The sequence below is a fragment of the Kockiozyma suomiensis genome (assembly GCF_038497685.1).
Source record: "Kockiozyma suomiensis strain NRRL Y-17356 unplaced genomic scaffold V2V93scaffold_5, whole genome shotgun sequence".
NCBI classification, from domain to species: domain Eukaryota; kingdom Fungi; phylum Ascomycota; class Lipomycetes; order Lipomycetales; family Lipomycetaceae; genus Kockiozyma; species Kockiozyma suomiensis.
Window position 1 is genome coordinate 54,739 of NW_027117668.1, and position 13,946 is coordinate 68,684.

Sequence of the window (13,946 nt, forward strand, 5' to 3'; positions counted from 1 at the left end):
TTTGGGTTGCATCCTGCTCGAACACGATCGAGCGATCTGCCTACAAACCCCGTGTGCTTGTTATTTTGCAGTTATGCCATAAACCTTTGTTTTGAGTGCACGCCTCACGCAACGTCATCGTGCTGCTGCCCTATCTACTGCTGCTGCTTTCTATGTTCTCTATACTCACCATTCCGCATCGCAATGAACACCCAGCGTGTGCTCAACAATCCCAACATAAAGGGCCTCAAGGATGCCGTTCAGAACATCTCTCTCTACGATGTCAAGGCCTACGTCCGTAAGGCCCAGAATGGTCAGTTACTGCCCGTCTCCTGCTGCTGCTCCCGCCACTGCCGGCCTGCTGACCTTTTTTTTCTGCTTCTCTAGTCATGATGAATTTCTCTCCTATAGAATCGCAGGTGTGTTTTTTTTGCTCTTTCGGAGTGGTCTTCGTTGACTGACCTGGTCTAGGTCCGTGAAGCCACCAACAACGAACCCTGGGGCGCCAGTGGCTCTCTCATGCAGGTATGCCTTATTTTTTGGCGTTTCTTTCCCTCTGATAACTCAATTGACAACTCAATTGCGCAGGAAATTGCAGATGCAACTTTTAACTAGTATGTGTTTACTCTACTTTCAATATTTAATGGTTTCTGCGACTTATCATCCATCATTTCAGTGCGAGCTTCAATGAGATCATGCCAATGATTTACAGGGTATCTAAATTGCTTCCTTTTTGTCAGTTCCTCTATGCATCTCAGTTCTCATACTCCTTTTAGCGTTTTACCGAAAAATCGGCGCACGAATGGCGCCAGATCTACAAAGCCTTGCAGCTTCTCGAGTTTCTTATCAAACATGGTTCCGAGCGGGTCGTCGACGACGCCCGGGCTCACAGCGCCACTATCAGCATGCTACGTTCATTCCACTACACCGATTCAAACGGCAAAGATCAGGGTATAAACGTGCGCAATCGGTCCAAAGAACTGGTTGCTTTACTCGGCGACGATGAAAAGATCCGTAGCGAACGCAAGAAGGCGCGCGCTGCCAAGGACAAATTCGTTGGTGTGGCTTCGAACGACTTGGGCGGTAGCAGTGGTCGGGGCGGATTTGCTGGCACCGGTAAGAAGTACGGTGGATTTGGTAGTGACTCAGCGGATTTTGGCGGGTACAGTGGTGGCGTGTATGGTGATGGCGGTGGTTTTGGTGGTGAAAGCAGCAGTCGGGCCGCGTATAGCGCCTCACGCGACTCGGGTCAGTTTGAAGAGTATGATGTCGGTGTAGAGGACTCGACGACGACGACTGAGTATGCTTCTGTTTCGGCTGAACCACCTGCAACTAAACCTAAGGCGCCAGAGGTCGACCTATTTTCCTTTGACGACAATAATGACAACGAGATCCTGGCCGCGACCCCAGGTATTACACCAGGTGCAACTCCTGCACCGCCGGCATCTGCCTTTGATGACGATTTTGACGACTTTCAGTCTGCTGTGGCGTCTCCCGCTACCACCACCACTACAAGTACTGCTGCCAGCATCACGAACCTGTTTAACCAACCACCGGCGGCTGCTACACCCTCTTATACTCAGCCGGCGTACGCCCAACCTACATATGCTCAGCCGCAGCAATTTGGCCAGTTTATTTCGTCGCCGTCAACTACCTCGTCGGCTGCGCCTGTATCGCAGCCATCGTATTTTGCCGCAAGTGCTACCAGCGGTACAGGGCCAAACTACAATATCAGTGGGTTCAGCGCGACGCCCAGCCAGACTTCCGGCACAGTGGGCTCATCATCTTCAGCCGCCGCAAAGAAGAAAGATGATGTGTTTGGTTCACTTTGGTCTACTGCTGCATCAGGCGTATCGAAAAAGCCAGCTAATTCTGCAAGCAGTAGCAATGTGAGTATGGCAAAGCTCGCGCAGCAGAGCGCCACGGCGGGAATTTGGGATCAGGCTCGGAGCAATAGTACGACGAGTGCTAATGCGAATGCGAATGTGAGTTCGCCGGGGGGTGACGATTTGCTGTTATAAAAAGGATAGATAGATCACGAGTGTTTGTATCTAGTATTTATGAATGCATTTTTTTAAAACCTTTTTGGTGATTTTAGAATACAAGATATAGAATGATAAAATATATTAAATTATTATTACTACTATTATAAATACAAAATAGTCAAAAGGGATCGCAAACACCGAGTTGATAATACACATAGTCAAAAATAAAAAAAGCGATAGCGCACAAGAAATGGAAAAAGGTCATCCAGCTCATAATCCAAAAGAATTGTCAACCTGCTCAAACTATAAACAATAATAATGACAATAAACCCAAAAAAAAAAAAAAAAAAAAAGAAAGAAAATAGTCATAGAGAAAGAATCACTCCTCTATATCTTCCCATGTGTCTTCATCAGCGCCGTCGTGCGATCTGGCAATCTTGGACGATATACCGGTGGCGTCTGGAGCTGCAGAAGTAGCAGATCCCTGTCTTATCACGTCAGCATGCTGAGCCATATCTTCATCAGCTTGAAACGCATCGCGCTGAATGATCTCGACATATTCCTCCGGCACAAGACCGGATTCGCCAGTGGCAGGATCTTGCGCAACAAGCCAGCCTTGTCCATGGCGGTAGCTGATCCATATGATTTGGCCTTCTTTGAGTGGGACCTCGTTGTCATTTTCGGGAACAAAGTCAAATAATGCAAGAGCGCGTCCGTGAATCTCATCCTCGGAGGATGCGACGGAGAAGTAGTACTCGCGCTCGCCGCCAGCTGCGGTCGAGATTACCGGCGAGGCAAGGTACTCGTCTTCAGCAAATGGGGGGCCGTCACCGCTAGCATCTGAGTCCTGTTGACTGTCGTGGGAGTACGACTGCGAGTTTGAAAACTGTGAAAGCGCCGGGCTAGCGTCCGGTGGTAGAGGACCTGCATGAAGGGGGTGGAAGTGAGGGTAGGCGAAGTCGCGGACGAGGGACGAGGGCAGATGGTGAGGAAGGTCTGCGACGGAGAGCTGAGCGGGTGGCATGCTGGCCTCTATCGCATTGCTAGCGGGAAAAACAGTGTGTGTATGCAGCAGAGGTATATATCGAATATATATAAACAATGAAAGAAAATACGCGATAAGTGAACGAGATCAGGCTGATGCGAAGCAGCTCGTGAATAGAGCGATGATGCTCAAAAAGAGCTCCATGCCCAAACCCTGGATCATGTGATGTGCTTTGGCAGGGCTTTTTTTGGGCCTTGCTTTCCGAAAACCGCCTTTCCGAGTCTGTCTTCTCTTCGTCTCTATCCTCCTCCTCACCACTTTCTACCTTCCCCTTTTCCCGGTCTATTTCTCTCTTTCTCACACAATGGCTCAGCCCGCTATCTTTGGCTCTTTCCTCGGCTGGAAGAAGTATCCGACTCCCATCAGTACGTCCTCCCATAGCACTCTTCGCGCCCGCGCACCCGCTCGCTCTGATTGGCCGAGCATCTTCTCGTCTTATATCAGCCATCATTCAGGGCAATTGTGTTGATCTTCCGTAAATGCTAACTGGATCTTTTTTATCTGTATAGTGAAGCCTCTGTGGCCGTTTGCTGTCGGTGGTGAGTACTGTCTAGCTGCTACTACAAACGATTGAAACATTACTGATAGACATGCTGTAGCCGTCGTCACTTACTACGCTATCGGCAAGGCTGCCACCGCTATGATGGACTGTGAGTTCCCTTTGATATGATTATGATTGTGATTGGACTATATGCTGACATGTCAAATTTGTACGTAGCCGACGAGTTCAAGAACGATCCGCGCAATCCCAACTTTGGCAAGAAGCACTAAGTTACTACCTTTCCGCTCCGATTTATGCAGTTTTTGGTTAGATTTACTTGCTACTGGTGCCAGGAATGAGCATGGATGAACAATCACATTGATCCGGAGAAAAGTGCGATTTGCAGTGAAGAGTAAGAATTATGGTATGACAAGCTGGTAAAGCGCGGGTTGTTTATGTTATCTGCATTAGAGATGTGTTTCAATGTATCATAAATAAATTTAAAAAAAGACTATCAAACAGATGCTCCATTATATATATCGCTTACATCAACATGGCGCTGCACCGGCCGCTATTTGAGTTCTATAATACGTCAGGGCCACCTGTTAAGCAGCGCGGCCTCTGCCGCAGCCACTCGTCCATTCTCGAGATTGAATCCTGAACAAGCTTATTCTTAGCCCTTCGTGGATCTTGCAGTATCTTGCAAACTCTTGCAAACCCTTGCATACAAGTACGTCTCCGTACAAAATTATCGCATGTGGCGCGTTGACGCTATACCTGTTCAAGCCTTCGTCAGCCACCTTCGTTTTCAGCTCTTTTATATCGCTCGTTATTTCTCGTACTGTCTGTCTGTCTGTCTATCTGTCTGTCTGCCTATCTGTCTGTCTGCCTATCTGTCTGTCTGCCTATCTGTCTGTCTGTCTATCTATCTTCAATATAAAGTCATGTCTATGGTCACAGAGACTTCATCGGCATTCAGCGCTGAGCCTATCGACAACTTCTACTCAGACATCTGGTACCACGAAGATGACGATTGCGACCGCGGCCCAAGTTGTCGGTACGGTACGTACTCAGACAGTAGAGGCAAGACATTCAATTTCAGCGTCTTAAGCAGTGCTGAAAGTCTACCCTCCATATTTTGGCAAAACGATAAACCTCATCGCAAACTAAACACCGCCGTTGCCATCTTGATCGCGACTGCTGCGATGATCAGGGTCATTCGCAGCTTTCGGCGCAGTCGTCTCGCGAGAGGTCTCGCAGAGCCGCAATCTTTGCCATGTTCAAGCGCCAGCCCAACTTCACTAGATAGTGCATCGGAGGGTCAGCTTCCGCAAGACTTGATCCGCCCTCGTCCGAGGTTTCTGTATCGCGTCGCGTTAAATTCAATCCTGCGCTTTCTCGGCATATTATCCAAATGCGGATACTTTTGTGGTGTCGCGATGTTAGCCGTGGTTGTTGTTTTAGAAATGAGTACGGATTTTACACAAGATCCTAAACTACTTGTCAGTGCTGAGGCTGAATGTTTTGGATTTGGTTTTGCTATGTCAGTTTTTGAGGCATTGTTGGAAGAGTATATCTTTGGTAGATATGGTGTCATTTAGTCTCGCTTTTCCATTTGAGTTTGCTCTTTGAGGATAATAGGAATGGCTAGGGAGTATAGGATGCATCACGCCGCTTATATAGGCATAAGATATATAAGTCATATAATACAGATACATCAAGATCAATAAACAAAAACAAAAACACTAATAGAGCACAATTCGATCGCATTTTTCGTAGCATCCTCCCAGATAGTTCCTTTGTCCATTCCATTCCATCCATCCATCCATCCATCCATCCATCCATCCGTATTTTGTCCTTCATCTATTCTCTATTGTCCGCCTTTTCTTCTCATATCGTAGACCTTGAATTGCTTTCGCCATGTTGTATCCCATCTAGCTGTGTACATATAGTAGTTCCGTACAGTGCACATATAGTAGTTTCACAGCAGGAGGATAAAACAAGTAATTACTCGTAAAAAAAACAAGTAGAGGGATGATCATCGCACATAAAAAAACTTGTAAAGCAAAAACGGCATGAGATAGCACAAAAAAGAAAAGAAACAAAAGCACAAGCACTCATAAACCAATTAATGTCACAATAGGAAAAGAAATACAGAGAAGGTGCAGGATACTAATACAATTTAAGCACAAGTAACAAATATAATCATCATAAGTTTTCTTAAATCCCTCTTCAGCAGTGATCAGTCTCCTTTCGTAAAAATTCAACTTGCTTGGAGGCTATTCTTCGCGCTTCATCTCCTCTTCTTTCAGTAAACGACACAGGCGACTAAGACTAACTTTCAGTGCCAGTCGCCGCTTCTCGAGCTCCTCGACCGCTTCCGGTGCAGTCATATTTTGGGTACGCATCATCCACTCAATAGTCCGCACCAGCACAAATCTCTGCGAATAAAACTTCCGCTCAGCAACTTCGCTCCGCCACGAGGCGCGGAAAGTAGCGTTGAGCGCCTGGATCGAGGGTGCTCCGTTTATGCCGACCGTCCACTCCTCCCAGAAGCGGTCAACGGTCTGCGTGCTGCGGTCCATTTTATACTGGCCCGACAACGGTATGGCAGATCGCCGCCGTGAGACACCGGCACTGGCAGACGAAGCCGAGGCGGATGAGGCAGTCTGGACGAGCGGCAGACCCCGTAGCGGCGTAACGGGTGCTGAAACGGACTGCCCGTGAGCGGCAACGCGCATGTTGGCCAGCATAGGATTTTCGAGATGATGTGCTTGCAGACTTCTGGGATTCTGGCCTGCTCCTGCACCCTGTCCTGGTCCAGCTCCGCCAGGGGTTTGGTCAGAGCGGTGGTCGCCAGTATCGACGACATCCATTGCGTCAGCGAGCATGCCCTGAGCTGCTGATGAGCCGCCTGCTGCTGCTGCAGAAAGGGCAAGCATACGTGGGTCATGCAGATCGACGTCGTTAGCTGTGAGGAGCTGGTGAGCGGCTGCCATGCCGCCCGGGCCGCCCATGTCTGCATCGACGAGGCCAGGAGTCGTTATGCCGACCGCCCTATGCCTTGCCTGCTGTGCCTGCTGTTGTTGCTGTTGTTGCTGTTGTTGTTGGTGCTGCTGCTGCTGCTGCTGCTGAGCCTGCTGCTGCTGTGCTTGCTGCTGTTGGTTGAGAAGGAAGGAGGCCTGGCGACTGACGGCATTGCGAGCTGCTGTTAGACCGTCGAGTTGTGCGGCGGTACCGCGCTGGTCGATGATACGCTGGATGGCATCAACTTTTGCATGTAGTTGCTCGAGAGATTTGACGATTTTGTCAATTTGAAGGTCGTATACCTGCTGCGATTGCGATTGATGCTGTTGCTGCTGCTGTGTCTGCTGCTGGTGCTGAGCCTGCTGTTGTTGCTGCTGGTGCTGAGCCTGCTGTTGCTGCACCTGTTGCTGTACCTGCTGCTGTGCCTGCACTTGTTGCTGCTGTTGTGCTTGCTGCTGCTGTTGCTGCTGCTGTTGCTGCTGTTGCTGATAGCCCTGCGAAAGCATTGCGGAGTGCGACGACTGCGGGGCGGCTGCCGAGACAACGACTGCCGCGAGCGTGCCGTCGTTGTACGGCGCAAATTCGGCCATGACCCTGCTTTTTCGGGTTCTTCTGCTTCTTACTCTACTTCTAGATAAAGATCTTCACGTACTCAGATCATCTGCTCATTCGCTGACGAGCCGGGAAACGGAGATCAGGGCGGAGAAGGCGGAGCGCTGGACGAGGCTGGCTGCGAAATTGCTGTCGAGGCAGAGCCCGATAAGTTCGATCACACATGCTCACGCAATTCACAAAGTGCTCCGCTTGCTCACTGGTCACATCCAATCACAACTGCGTCACAGAACAGCAGTCACAAACTAGGTCTTAACCCTACACACGTGCTTTGGCCTCTCTGAGCCGTCCGACAACGCAACGGACAATCCTCGACTTCTGATCAGAACTGCTTCTCAGTAACCACTACAAAGACCACATAAATCACAATGGAGAACGATAAGGGAGTCCTCGTATGTCTATCTGGTTGTTGTAATGTATCGTACTGTCATCCACTAACTTTCTTTTTCGTCGTCAGGTCGAACTGTACGTTCCGCGCAAGTGCTCGGCCACCAACCGCATCATCAAGGCCACCGACCACGCCTCGGTCCAGCTCAACGTCGCCGACGTCGATGAGTCTGGTCTCGTCATCCCCGGACAGTACACCACTTACGCTCTCAGCGGCTTTTTGCGGTCGCGTGGTGAGGCCGACGACTCGCTTAACCGTCTTGCTCAGCGCGACGGTCTGCTCAAGAAGTAAGTTCATTTATATTTGTCTTTTGTAGTTGCGAATAGTTTTGCTGACCGGTTTGTTCTTCTAGCGTCTGGTCTGCTCAGCGATAAATCTTTTACTTATTCTTCTGTTATTCCGTTTGGGTGTCTTCATTAGATTGATTTCGCAGTATCAAAGAAAAAAAGTATGAGGCGTAGGAATGGGATCTTTTCAGTTCTGAAGAATCAAAAAAGTTAATGTACATTTACCATCATCTAATTGAATATCTCATCAATGCTACTCTTTTAAAAGAACAACTTTCTATTTCATATCAATCTGTGTTTGCTCTGTTTCATCCCCGCCATCGACTTGTGCGCACGTTGTCACAATGCGTCTGGCGGCTTTTTCGTTCGATATTCAGATGTTGTGGAGTATGCTACTGGATACGTTGTGCGTGCGAATGTACCCGTCTCTCTTTTAATTAATATTAAAAGACTGCTACTGTTGGTTCATCTCCAGTGTCTCGTATCCGACGTACTCTTGTCTTGATATCTTGCGTCTTAGTTTCCAGACATAATATACTCACGTGTGTCAACAGCGCAGGTCTGTATTTTACATTATTCTACAGATCATCAAGTCGCAGATTAAGACAATTACCGGCCTTCTGAAGACTTTTGTTGATTTTTAATCCGTTTGACAAAGGACAGATACGGGCTGGACATCCTACTGTAGTTTCATTAAAACAAGCTTATGTAGCCACGCATATTATATTGTGCTCGCTAATTTCTTCCCCTCTTCTTCCTCTGGCTAGCCTGCCTGGGGGCCGGATTACTTGTAGTGCACACACTTTGCATATCGCACCACTCCCTCACTATAGCCATTACGTTCGCATCAACCTCATCCTCTCTTCGCCGACTATTCCCAGTCGGAACTAATTCAGCCTGCATCAAATACGCGGCAAAATCTTCAACGATAATAGGTTCGTATTGGAGAATTTTCATCCACCATTTCCTTGCCTCCTGCGAAGTGCGCACGTGAATAGTTATTCTTTTCATGATTCCCGCGCGTATCTCTTCAGATGACATCGCCGGCTGCTTCTCACGCTCGACGTCAGATTGCAGATAATCGTCGTCGATATTTCTATTGTCGATAATTTTGGTCTGGTAATGCAAAATCATTGATACCATCTCGGATTTCTTTCGTGGCGCTTTCAACCCCCATTCATTCAATTTCGCGCGCAATTTTGAGGCCGGAAGATCCAAAAGACTTGCCTCTTCCTCTGATATTTCGGGCACGTCACTGCTTTTCTGCTTCTTCTTGCGCGATTTTGTTGGTGTAGCTGGTGCCATTGCGTCAAGACCATTTGCGTTTACGTCCCAGTCAGTAGATTCGGCCAGTGACACTGCTCGAGATCGAACATCGACCGAAGTAGATACTCCCCGCGTACTTTGCGAAATTGTTCGATCATTCAATGTTCCGCTATATAGAGGTGATGATGAAGAGGAAAATATTGATTTGCCAGGTTTATATGGATAGATTTGGCGAGGAGAAGAGCTTAAAATGTAGTCCACGTCAACGTCAGAGTCGTATATACTCTCGCTTTCGCTATCTGGAACAGAATCCTTCTCTGCAGACCTGTGAGATATGTGGCTAACTAACGGCGGAGATATTATATAGACAGATGGCGAATTACAGATATTTTGTGTATCACAGCCTTCTTCGTAAGTTGTAGTACGAGGCGAGTTTGGCTGCGAGCTCGGAATGGTGCATATATTGTCTGGACTCATTCCACTATCTTCTGTTACTTCTTGCCATGGTGAGCAGTGGCTTTGTTGTGATATTTCATTGTGTGCTGGCTCTGGAGTCGGTGTTCTGATCACTTGAACTTCATCGCTAAATGATTCTTTTGAAGGCTGTATCGTATAACTTTCGGGCGAAAGAAATTCTGGCTCACTCTGACACACAGAAACTACTGTTTTCTGCTCTCGTGAATCGTAGACACCGCTGGGATCAGCAGCTGTTCCAAGACTAACCTCACACGGCGACTGATCAATCGGTAGTGCATTTCCAGTCAACCTTAAACTTTTAAATTTCATACTGTTAGCTTCCTCAATCTCTCCATTCACGCCCCTGCATGCCGCATCATATAGTCTTAGCATTTCGCCTTCACAGAGTAATCCTCTTTCATGTTCTGGAAACGTCAACTGTAATGCTCGTATCTTTGCGATGGCTGTCTCGGGACTCGCGAGTTTAGCCAGACGAGTACGTAGAAGCTCTGCATCGCGTTCTGCCTTTGATATTTTTTTACTAGCCGGATTCAAAAAAGGAGAAGGCGAGATAGTAGATGTACAAGGGTAGTTTGGAGTAGTCGACGGGCAGTTGGCAGCGATATTGCGAGCCGTTATGGAGCGATTCGGTCGAGAGAGTGTGGATAGCGTGCGAACTTTTGGTGTTAGGACCGGAGCTGCGATAATCTAAGGTAATGTCAGTAGCCTTCAGCTAAGCCAAAAAGAAAAAAAAAAAGAAAAAAAAGATTTTGGAGTATCATAATATGCGTACTTTTCTAGTAGCGCTGGGCATGCCTTTTGACGTTGGAGGGATATTTTCTGAGAGTGCGTGGATTTTTAACGAGTCTATCTGTGTCTGTATCCTTTTTTTCGGGCTCTTTTCCAACTTGTTCTCGTTGTATCTGAATATTTTGAACTGTCTCGCTATAATATCTTGAGTTTCCAGATCATCCAAGATACCTTGCTGGTGTGTTGTGTATACTGCGCGTTGAATGTATTTGACCTTAGTTTTCTCGTCGGCTTCCAGCTTGTCGCAAAATAATGCTGCTGCTGCTTCAAATGACGAGTCCTCTTCCGGGTAGCTGTCTCTATCAATAGTCTCTGTCTCGTGATCTTTGGAAATCAGGGGATCGTCAATGATTGAGAACGACGATGAAAGATCAACCAAATCCGCGCTGGTCGTCGCCACGTTTGAGCCAGTGAATAAGTCAACAATAACAGGCAAAGATTCTTCTGTTTCGCGTGGATACGGCTTGGCAAATAAAGAAGGTGAATAGGAATACTGTATAGCGTCCCCGTCGGCGGATGAGGTCAATTTTGCTGGCACCGTTGGCATTCCAGGCCGACTGAGCGCTTGCGTAGCCAGTTTCTGAGTCGTAAATCTGTGTATTACAATACTTTAGCAAGCTCAGATCCTGTTTCCGGTCTCATTGTCGGAGTGTTTGACATCCAAAGACAATGACATGAGCCTGACATGAGCTATTTATTAAAAAAGGGTTTGAGTTGCGCCGGCCGTTTGTTTGTAGTTTACTGGTTGAAGAAGTGAATCGGAAACCCTAAGCGATTTCAGTGGTGGATGGACTCGTTTTCAGTTACTTGGATATGTTGCTTAAGTCTCTATTTGTCATTCTTTTTTTTTTTGTGCATAGCCATTCTTCGGCTATATTCTAGCAAATAATGAGCACTCCTTTATTTTCAAAATACGCGTGTGAATGTAGTCAACTATCCTACGCGTCAGAATCGAGTTCATTTGGTTGATGATTTTGTCTCGGATACAATTCATTTATTCATCCACTACAAACCAGACAAAATTGGATCATTCGACATATACTGGCCTTGCTCTAAACTCTAGACTTGGCTTCCCATAATCTAATACTCTCTCATTGGAAACCAGTTCGGTTATCATAGTACTGGTCTCGATTATCAGACTCCAAAACAAAACACGATGCACACTTCTTTGCATTTCAGTATATCCATATAACACTTCTATAGACCATTAATGAACCAAGTAAAGAGAGCCTTTCATAGCTCTTCGCAGCCGACCGGGCATTGGCAATGCTCCCGTTTCCAAGCTGTCGACCATATCACTTCTTTTATACCGCGATGCACATGATCAACAGCATCAATAGCCCACAGCACATCAAGATGCTCATATTCATCTAGAACCTCCTTTTTTACCACCACGACATTTGGCTCGGCGTTTTCTAACCGTTGAATCAATCGGTCGCCATTGACAAGCGAGTCTCGACCCGCTACCCAAAGAGCAAAAGGCGGACACCGTGCGTCAAACCACGCCTCGTCTGCATCATCACGTTTGAATATACAGCGCCGGGTAGCAAATCCATCCTTGCCTAACCACCATCGCATGCTTTCAGAACTAATATATACAGGTGAAAATTGGAACATGCGGCCTTCCAGTGCGCGATCCCAGCGCGTGTCGGACCAGCCAAACAAGAAATGAAACATCATGTAGGAACAAAAAGTAAGAGCAGATTTGGGAAGCATTAAACGGAGGTTGATCATGGCCGGTATATACGCATGAATACCAAATATTAGACGGTGAACAGAGTCTGGAAGGTATCTGATAAACTGAATAGATGTCAGTAAAAGTTAGCAGAACAACTTCAATGGCTACTGGCACTTACTTTAAAAAAAGACTGATCGACAAGCGGGCCAGCATAGACGGCTGGAGCGATAGCGCAAAACACAGAAATTTTCTGACCCAGTTCAGGTGTATGATACCGGCTGAGAGCCAAAAATGCTTGTGCAGTCCCTTGAGAATGACAAGCAAGAGCAATCTTTTACTCGTTAGTTATTTTTTTCAAAAGAGGAAGAGCAAAAGATAAATAATACCTTTTCATATTTGGTGTGTGCCTGGATATGATCAATAAAAGCTGGAAGGTCTCGAGTTCCCATATCAGTAATATCCCAATCCTGCAAATGCATTAGCTTCAAAAAAAAAAAGGCTGTTCAGGTGTTCGTTACGTACCCACATACGAGGGTCGTTGTAGGAATATTTCAGGTGCTTATGTTCAAATCCGCATCGATTATTGCCTATCCATACGTCATATCCACTATTATCGTAACGTCAGCAACACTTGAATCAATGACAAGGAGAAATATAACGAGTTCTTACGATTTGCACAAGTAGAATGCCAAGCTATCCTCCTCATTAACGCAAAAGGCGCCGGCACTCTGAAGCAAGCCATGTATAAGTAAAACAGGATACCTCGTCTTCAACTGCTCATCCGGCACACTTGGATCCGTAATTCGAAATAATTGCAAAATAAATCCGTCGTCAGTCACAACTTCGTATTTGGTCGCGTGCAGACCAACAAGGGATGCGTAGTACTGTATATCGCGAACGACTTTCTTGTCTTTCTTGGTGCGTTTTAAAGCGCGCTGCCTTTCGATAGCTGCAAATGGCCGTCGTGGTGGTGGACTACCTCTTATGTATCGATATGAAGATTTGAATTTATCTAACGAGTGTTGGACGATTGCGGCTGTCATTAGTGAGCCGAGAAAGGAGAAGGAGATTACGAACGAGACACCTCGCCGCAGGTAGCAGAGTACCGAGGAATAGATAGTTGGTTCTCCAAAGCGGGCTGTACAAACTTGTTAGCAGATGGATCGTATACAAAATGACAAGAAAAAAGGTGTGCCAATCAGATATACTACATACATATTTTATTATTGTTATGTAACTGGGCGGAGCTATTCAGATTCCGCAGCTCGACGCGAACGTCGTTAGCTCTTGCCGGAGAACAGGATAACGACCGTTGCGGCGATGCCGACCGTTTTGAGAGCATAGCGGCAGCATTCGTCGACGATAAGGAGACATTGGAGCGAAATGAGTTCACGCGAGAGACAGACGACAGGCTTGGTCTTGTTGCTGCGGAGCCTAGATGCTGAGCGCCATTTGGCAGTTTCTCGAGAAGTGAATGGCTTGAGTGTGCGGCCGAGGATTGCTCGCGGGCAATAGCGGCCGTGGCCATTACTTGCAAGCAGGTTCTTGAGAAGCTCGGTAAAAAGAGTTTTTTCAGTGAGGTTAGGATGGTGTTGTGGATTGGCAGATGTTTGGAGATAACGGCTAGCCGGAAGATAAGTTTCATTTCGGTTTGGACTAGCTTCGCGGCTTAGCTCTGCAATATCAACTCAAGAAAATCGTCTGCTATAACGATACTGTTGTTAACGCCCACTTATTGCATATAAACTAAATTTTAGGGAGAATTTGGCTTAGATATACAGATTCGTTTCTGACAATTTTTATTTGTTTGATTTGTATTTGGTCATCTGAAGTCAAACCTGGCTGATACAGAGTATGAAAGGCACTACTGACAGACCACTACTTCAAGCCCACACCACCCTAGTAATCCTGCCAAATGACTCTTAAAATTAA

The 13,946-nt window shown here is 46.8% G+C and overlaps 8 protein-coding genes across 8 annotated transcripts; 4 read left to right on the top strand and 4 right to left on the bottom strand.

Moving 5' to 3' along the window:
* Positions 1-159: 159 nt before the first annotated feature.
* On the top strand, positions 160-2,063 carry V2V93DRAFT_367191 (uncharacterized protein). Its single transcript, XM_066909505.1, has 6 exons — positions 160-292; positions 367-398; positions 451-504; positions 568-593; positions 656-692; positions 756-2,063. Exons 1-6 carry the CDS (start codon positions 184-186, stop codon positions 1,998-2,000), a joined length of 1,503 nt encoding a protein of 500 aa, XP_066766366.1. The 5' UTR covers positions 160-183; the 3' UTR covers positions 2,001-2,063.
* Positions 2,064-2,088: 25 nt separating this feature from the next.
* On the bottom strand, positions 2,089-3,102 carry V2V93DRAFT_367193 (uncharacterized protein). The gene has a single exon (XM_066909506.1). It carries the CDS (start codon positions 2,986-2,988, stop codon positions 2,344-2,346), a length of 645 nt encoding a protein of 214 aa, XP_066766367.1. The 5' UTR covers positions 2,989-3,102; the 3' UTR covers positions 2,089-2,343.
* Positions 3,103-3,240: 138 nt separating this feature from the next.
* On the top strand, positions 3,241-4,013 carry V2V93DRAFT_367197 (ATP synthase j chain-domain-containing protein). Its single transcript, XM_066909507.1, has 4 exons — positions 3,241-3,374; positions 3,519-3,548; positions 3,609-3,659; positions 3,728-4,013. Exons 1-4 carry the CDS (start codon positions 3,314-3,316, stop codon positions 3,778-3,780), a joined length of 195 nt encoding a protein of 64 aa, XP_066766368.1. The 5' UTR covers positions 3,241-3,313; the 3' UTR covers positions 3,781-4,013.
* Positions 4,014-4,339: 326 nt separating this feature from the next.
* Positions 4,340-5,465, top strand: V2V93DRAFT_367198 (uncharacterized protein). The gene is made up of 2 exons (XM_066909508.1): positions 4,340-5,192; positions 5,340-5,465. The coding sequence occupies exon 1, from the start codon at positions 4,435-4,437 to the stop codon at positions 5,089-5,091; it is 657 nt and encodes a 218-aa protein (XP_066766369.1). The 5' UTR covers positions 4,340-4,434; the 3' UTR covers positions 5,092-5,192; positions 5,340-5,465.
* Positions 5,466-5,769: 304 nt separating this feature from the next.
* Positions 5,770-7,107, bottom strand: V2V93DRAFT_358012 (transcriptional activator of glycolytic enzymes-domain-containing protein; the record flags this gene model as incomplete). The annotated part of the gene is made up of 1 exon (XM_066908048.1): positions 5,770-7,107. The coding sequence occupies one exon, from the start codon at positions 7,105-7,107 to the stop codon at positions 5,770-5,772; it is 1,338 nt and encodes a 445-aa protein (XP_066766370.1).
* Positions 7,108-7,497: 390 nt separating this feature from the next.
* On the top strand, positions 7,498-7,891 carry V2V93DRAFT_322905 (40S ribosomal protein eS21; the record flags this gene model as incomplete). The annotated part of the gene is made up of 3 exons (XM_066907423.1): positions 7,498-7,521; positions 7,587-7,804; positions 7,870-7,891. The coding sequence occupies 3 exons, from the start codon at positions 7,498-7,500 to the stop codon at positions 7,889-7,891; spliced, it is 264 nt and encodes an 87-aa protein (XP_066766371.1).
* Positions 7,892-8,135: 244 nt separating this feature from the next.
* On the bottom strand, positions 8,136-11,021 carry V2V93DRAFT_367203 (uncharacterized protein). The gene is made up of 2 exons (XM_066909509.1): positions 10,320-11,021; positions 8,136-10,234 (listed from the first exon to the last, which is right to left on the bottom strand). Exons 1-2 carry the CDS (start codon positions 10,881-10,883, stop codon positions 8,540-8,542), a joined length of 2,259 nt encoding a protein of 752 aa, XP_066766372.1. The 5' UTR covers positions 10,884-11,021; the 3' UTR covers positions 8,136-8,539.
* Positions 11,022-11,228: 207 nt separating this feature from the next.
* On the bottom strand, positions 11,229-13,706 carry V2V93DRAFT_367206 (Alpha/Beta hydrolase protein). Its single transcript, XM_066909510.1, has 6 exons — positions 13,230-13,706; positions 12,684-13,152; positions 12,537-12,621; positions 12,401-12,481; positions 12,193-12,345; positions 11,229-12,136 (listed from the first exon to the last, which is right to left on the bottom strand). Exons 1-6 carry the CDS (start codon positions 13,657-13,659, stop codon positions 11,570-11,572), a joined length of 1,785 nt encoding a protein of 594 aa, XP_066766373.1. The 5' UTR covers positions 13,660-13,706; the 3' UTR covers positions 11,229-11,569.
* Positions 13,707-13,946: the final 240 nt, after the last annotated feature.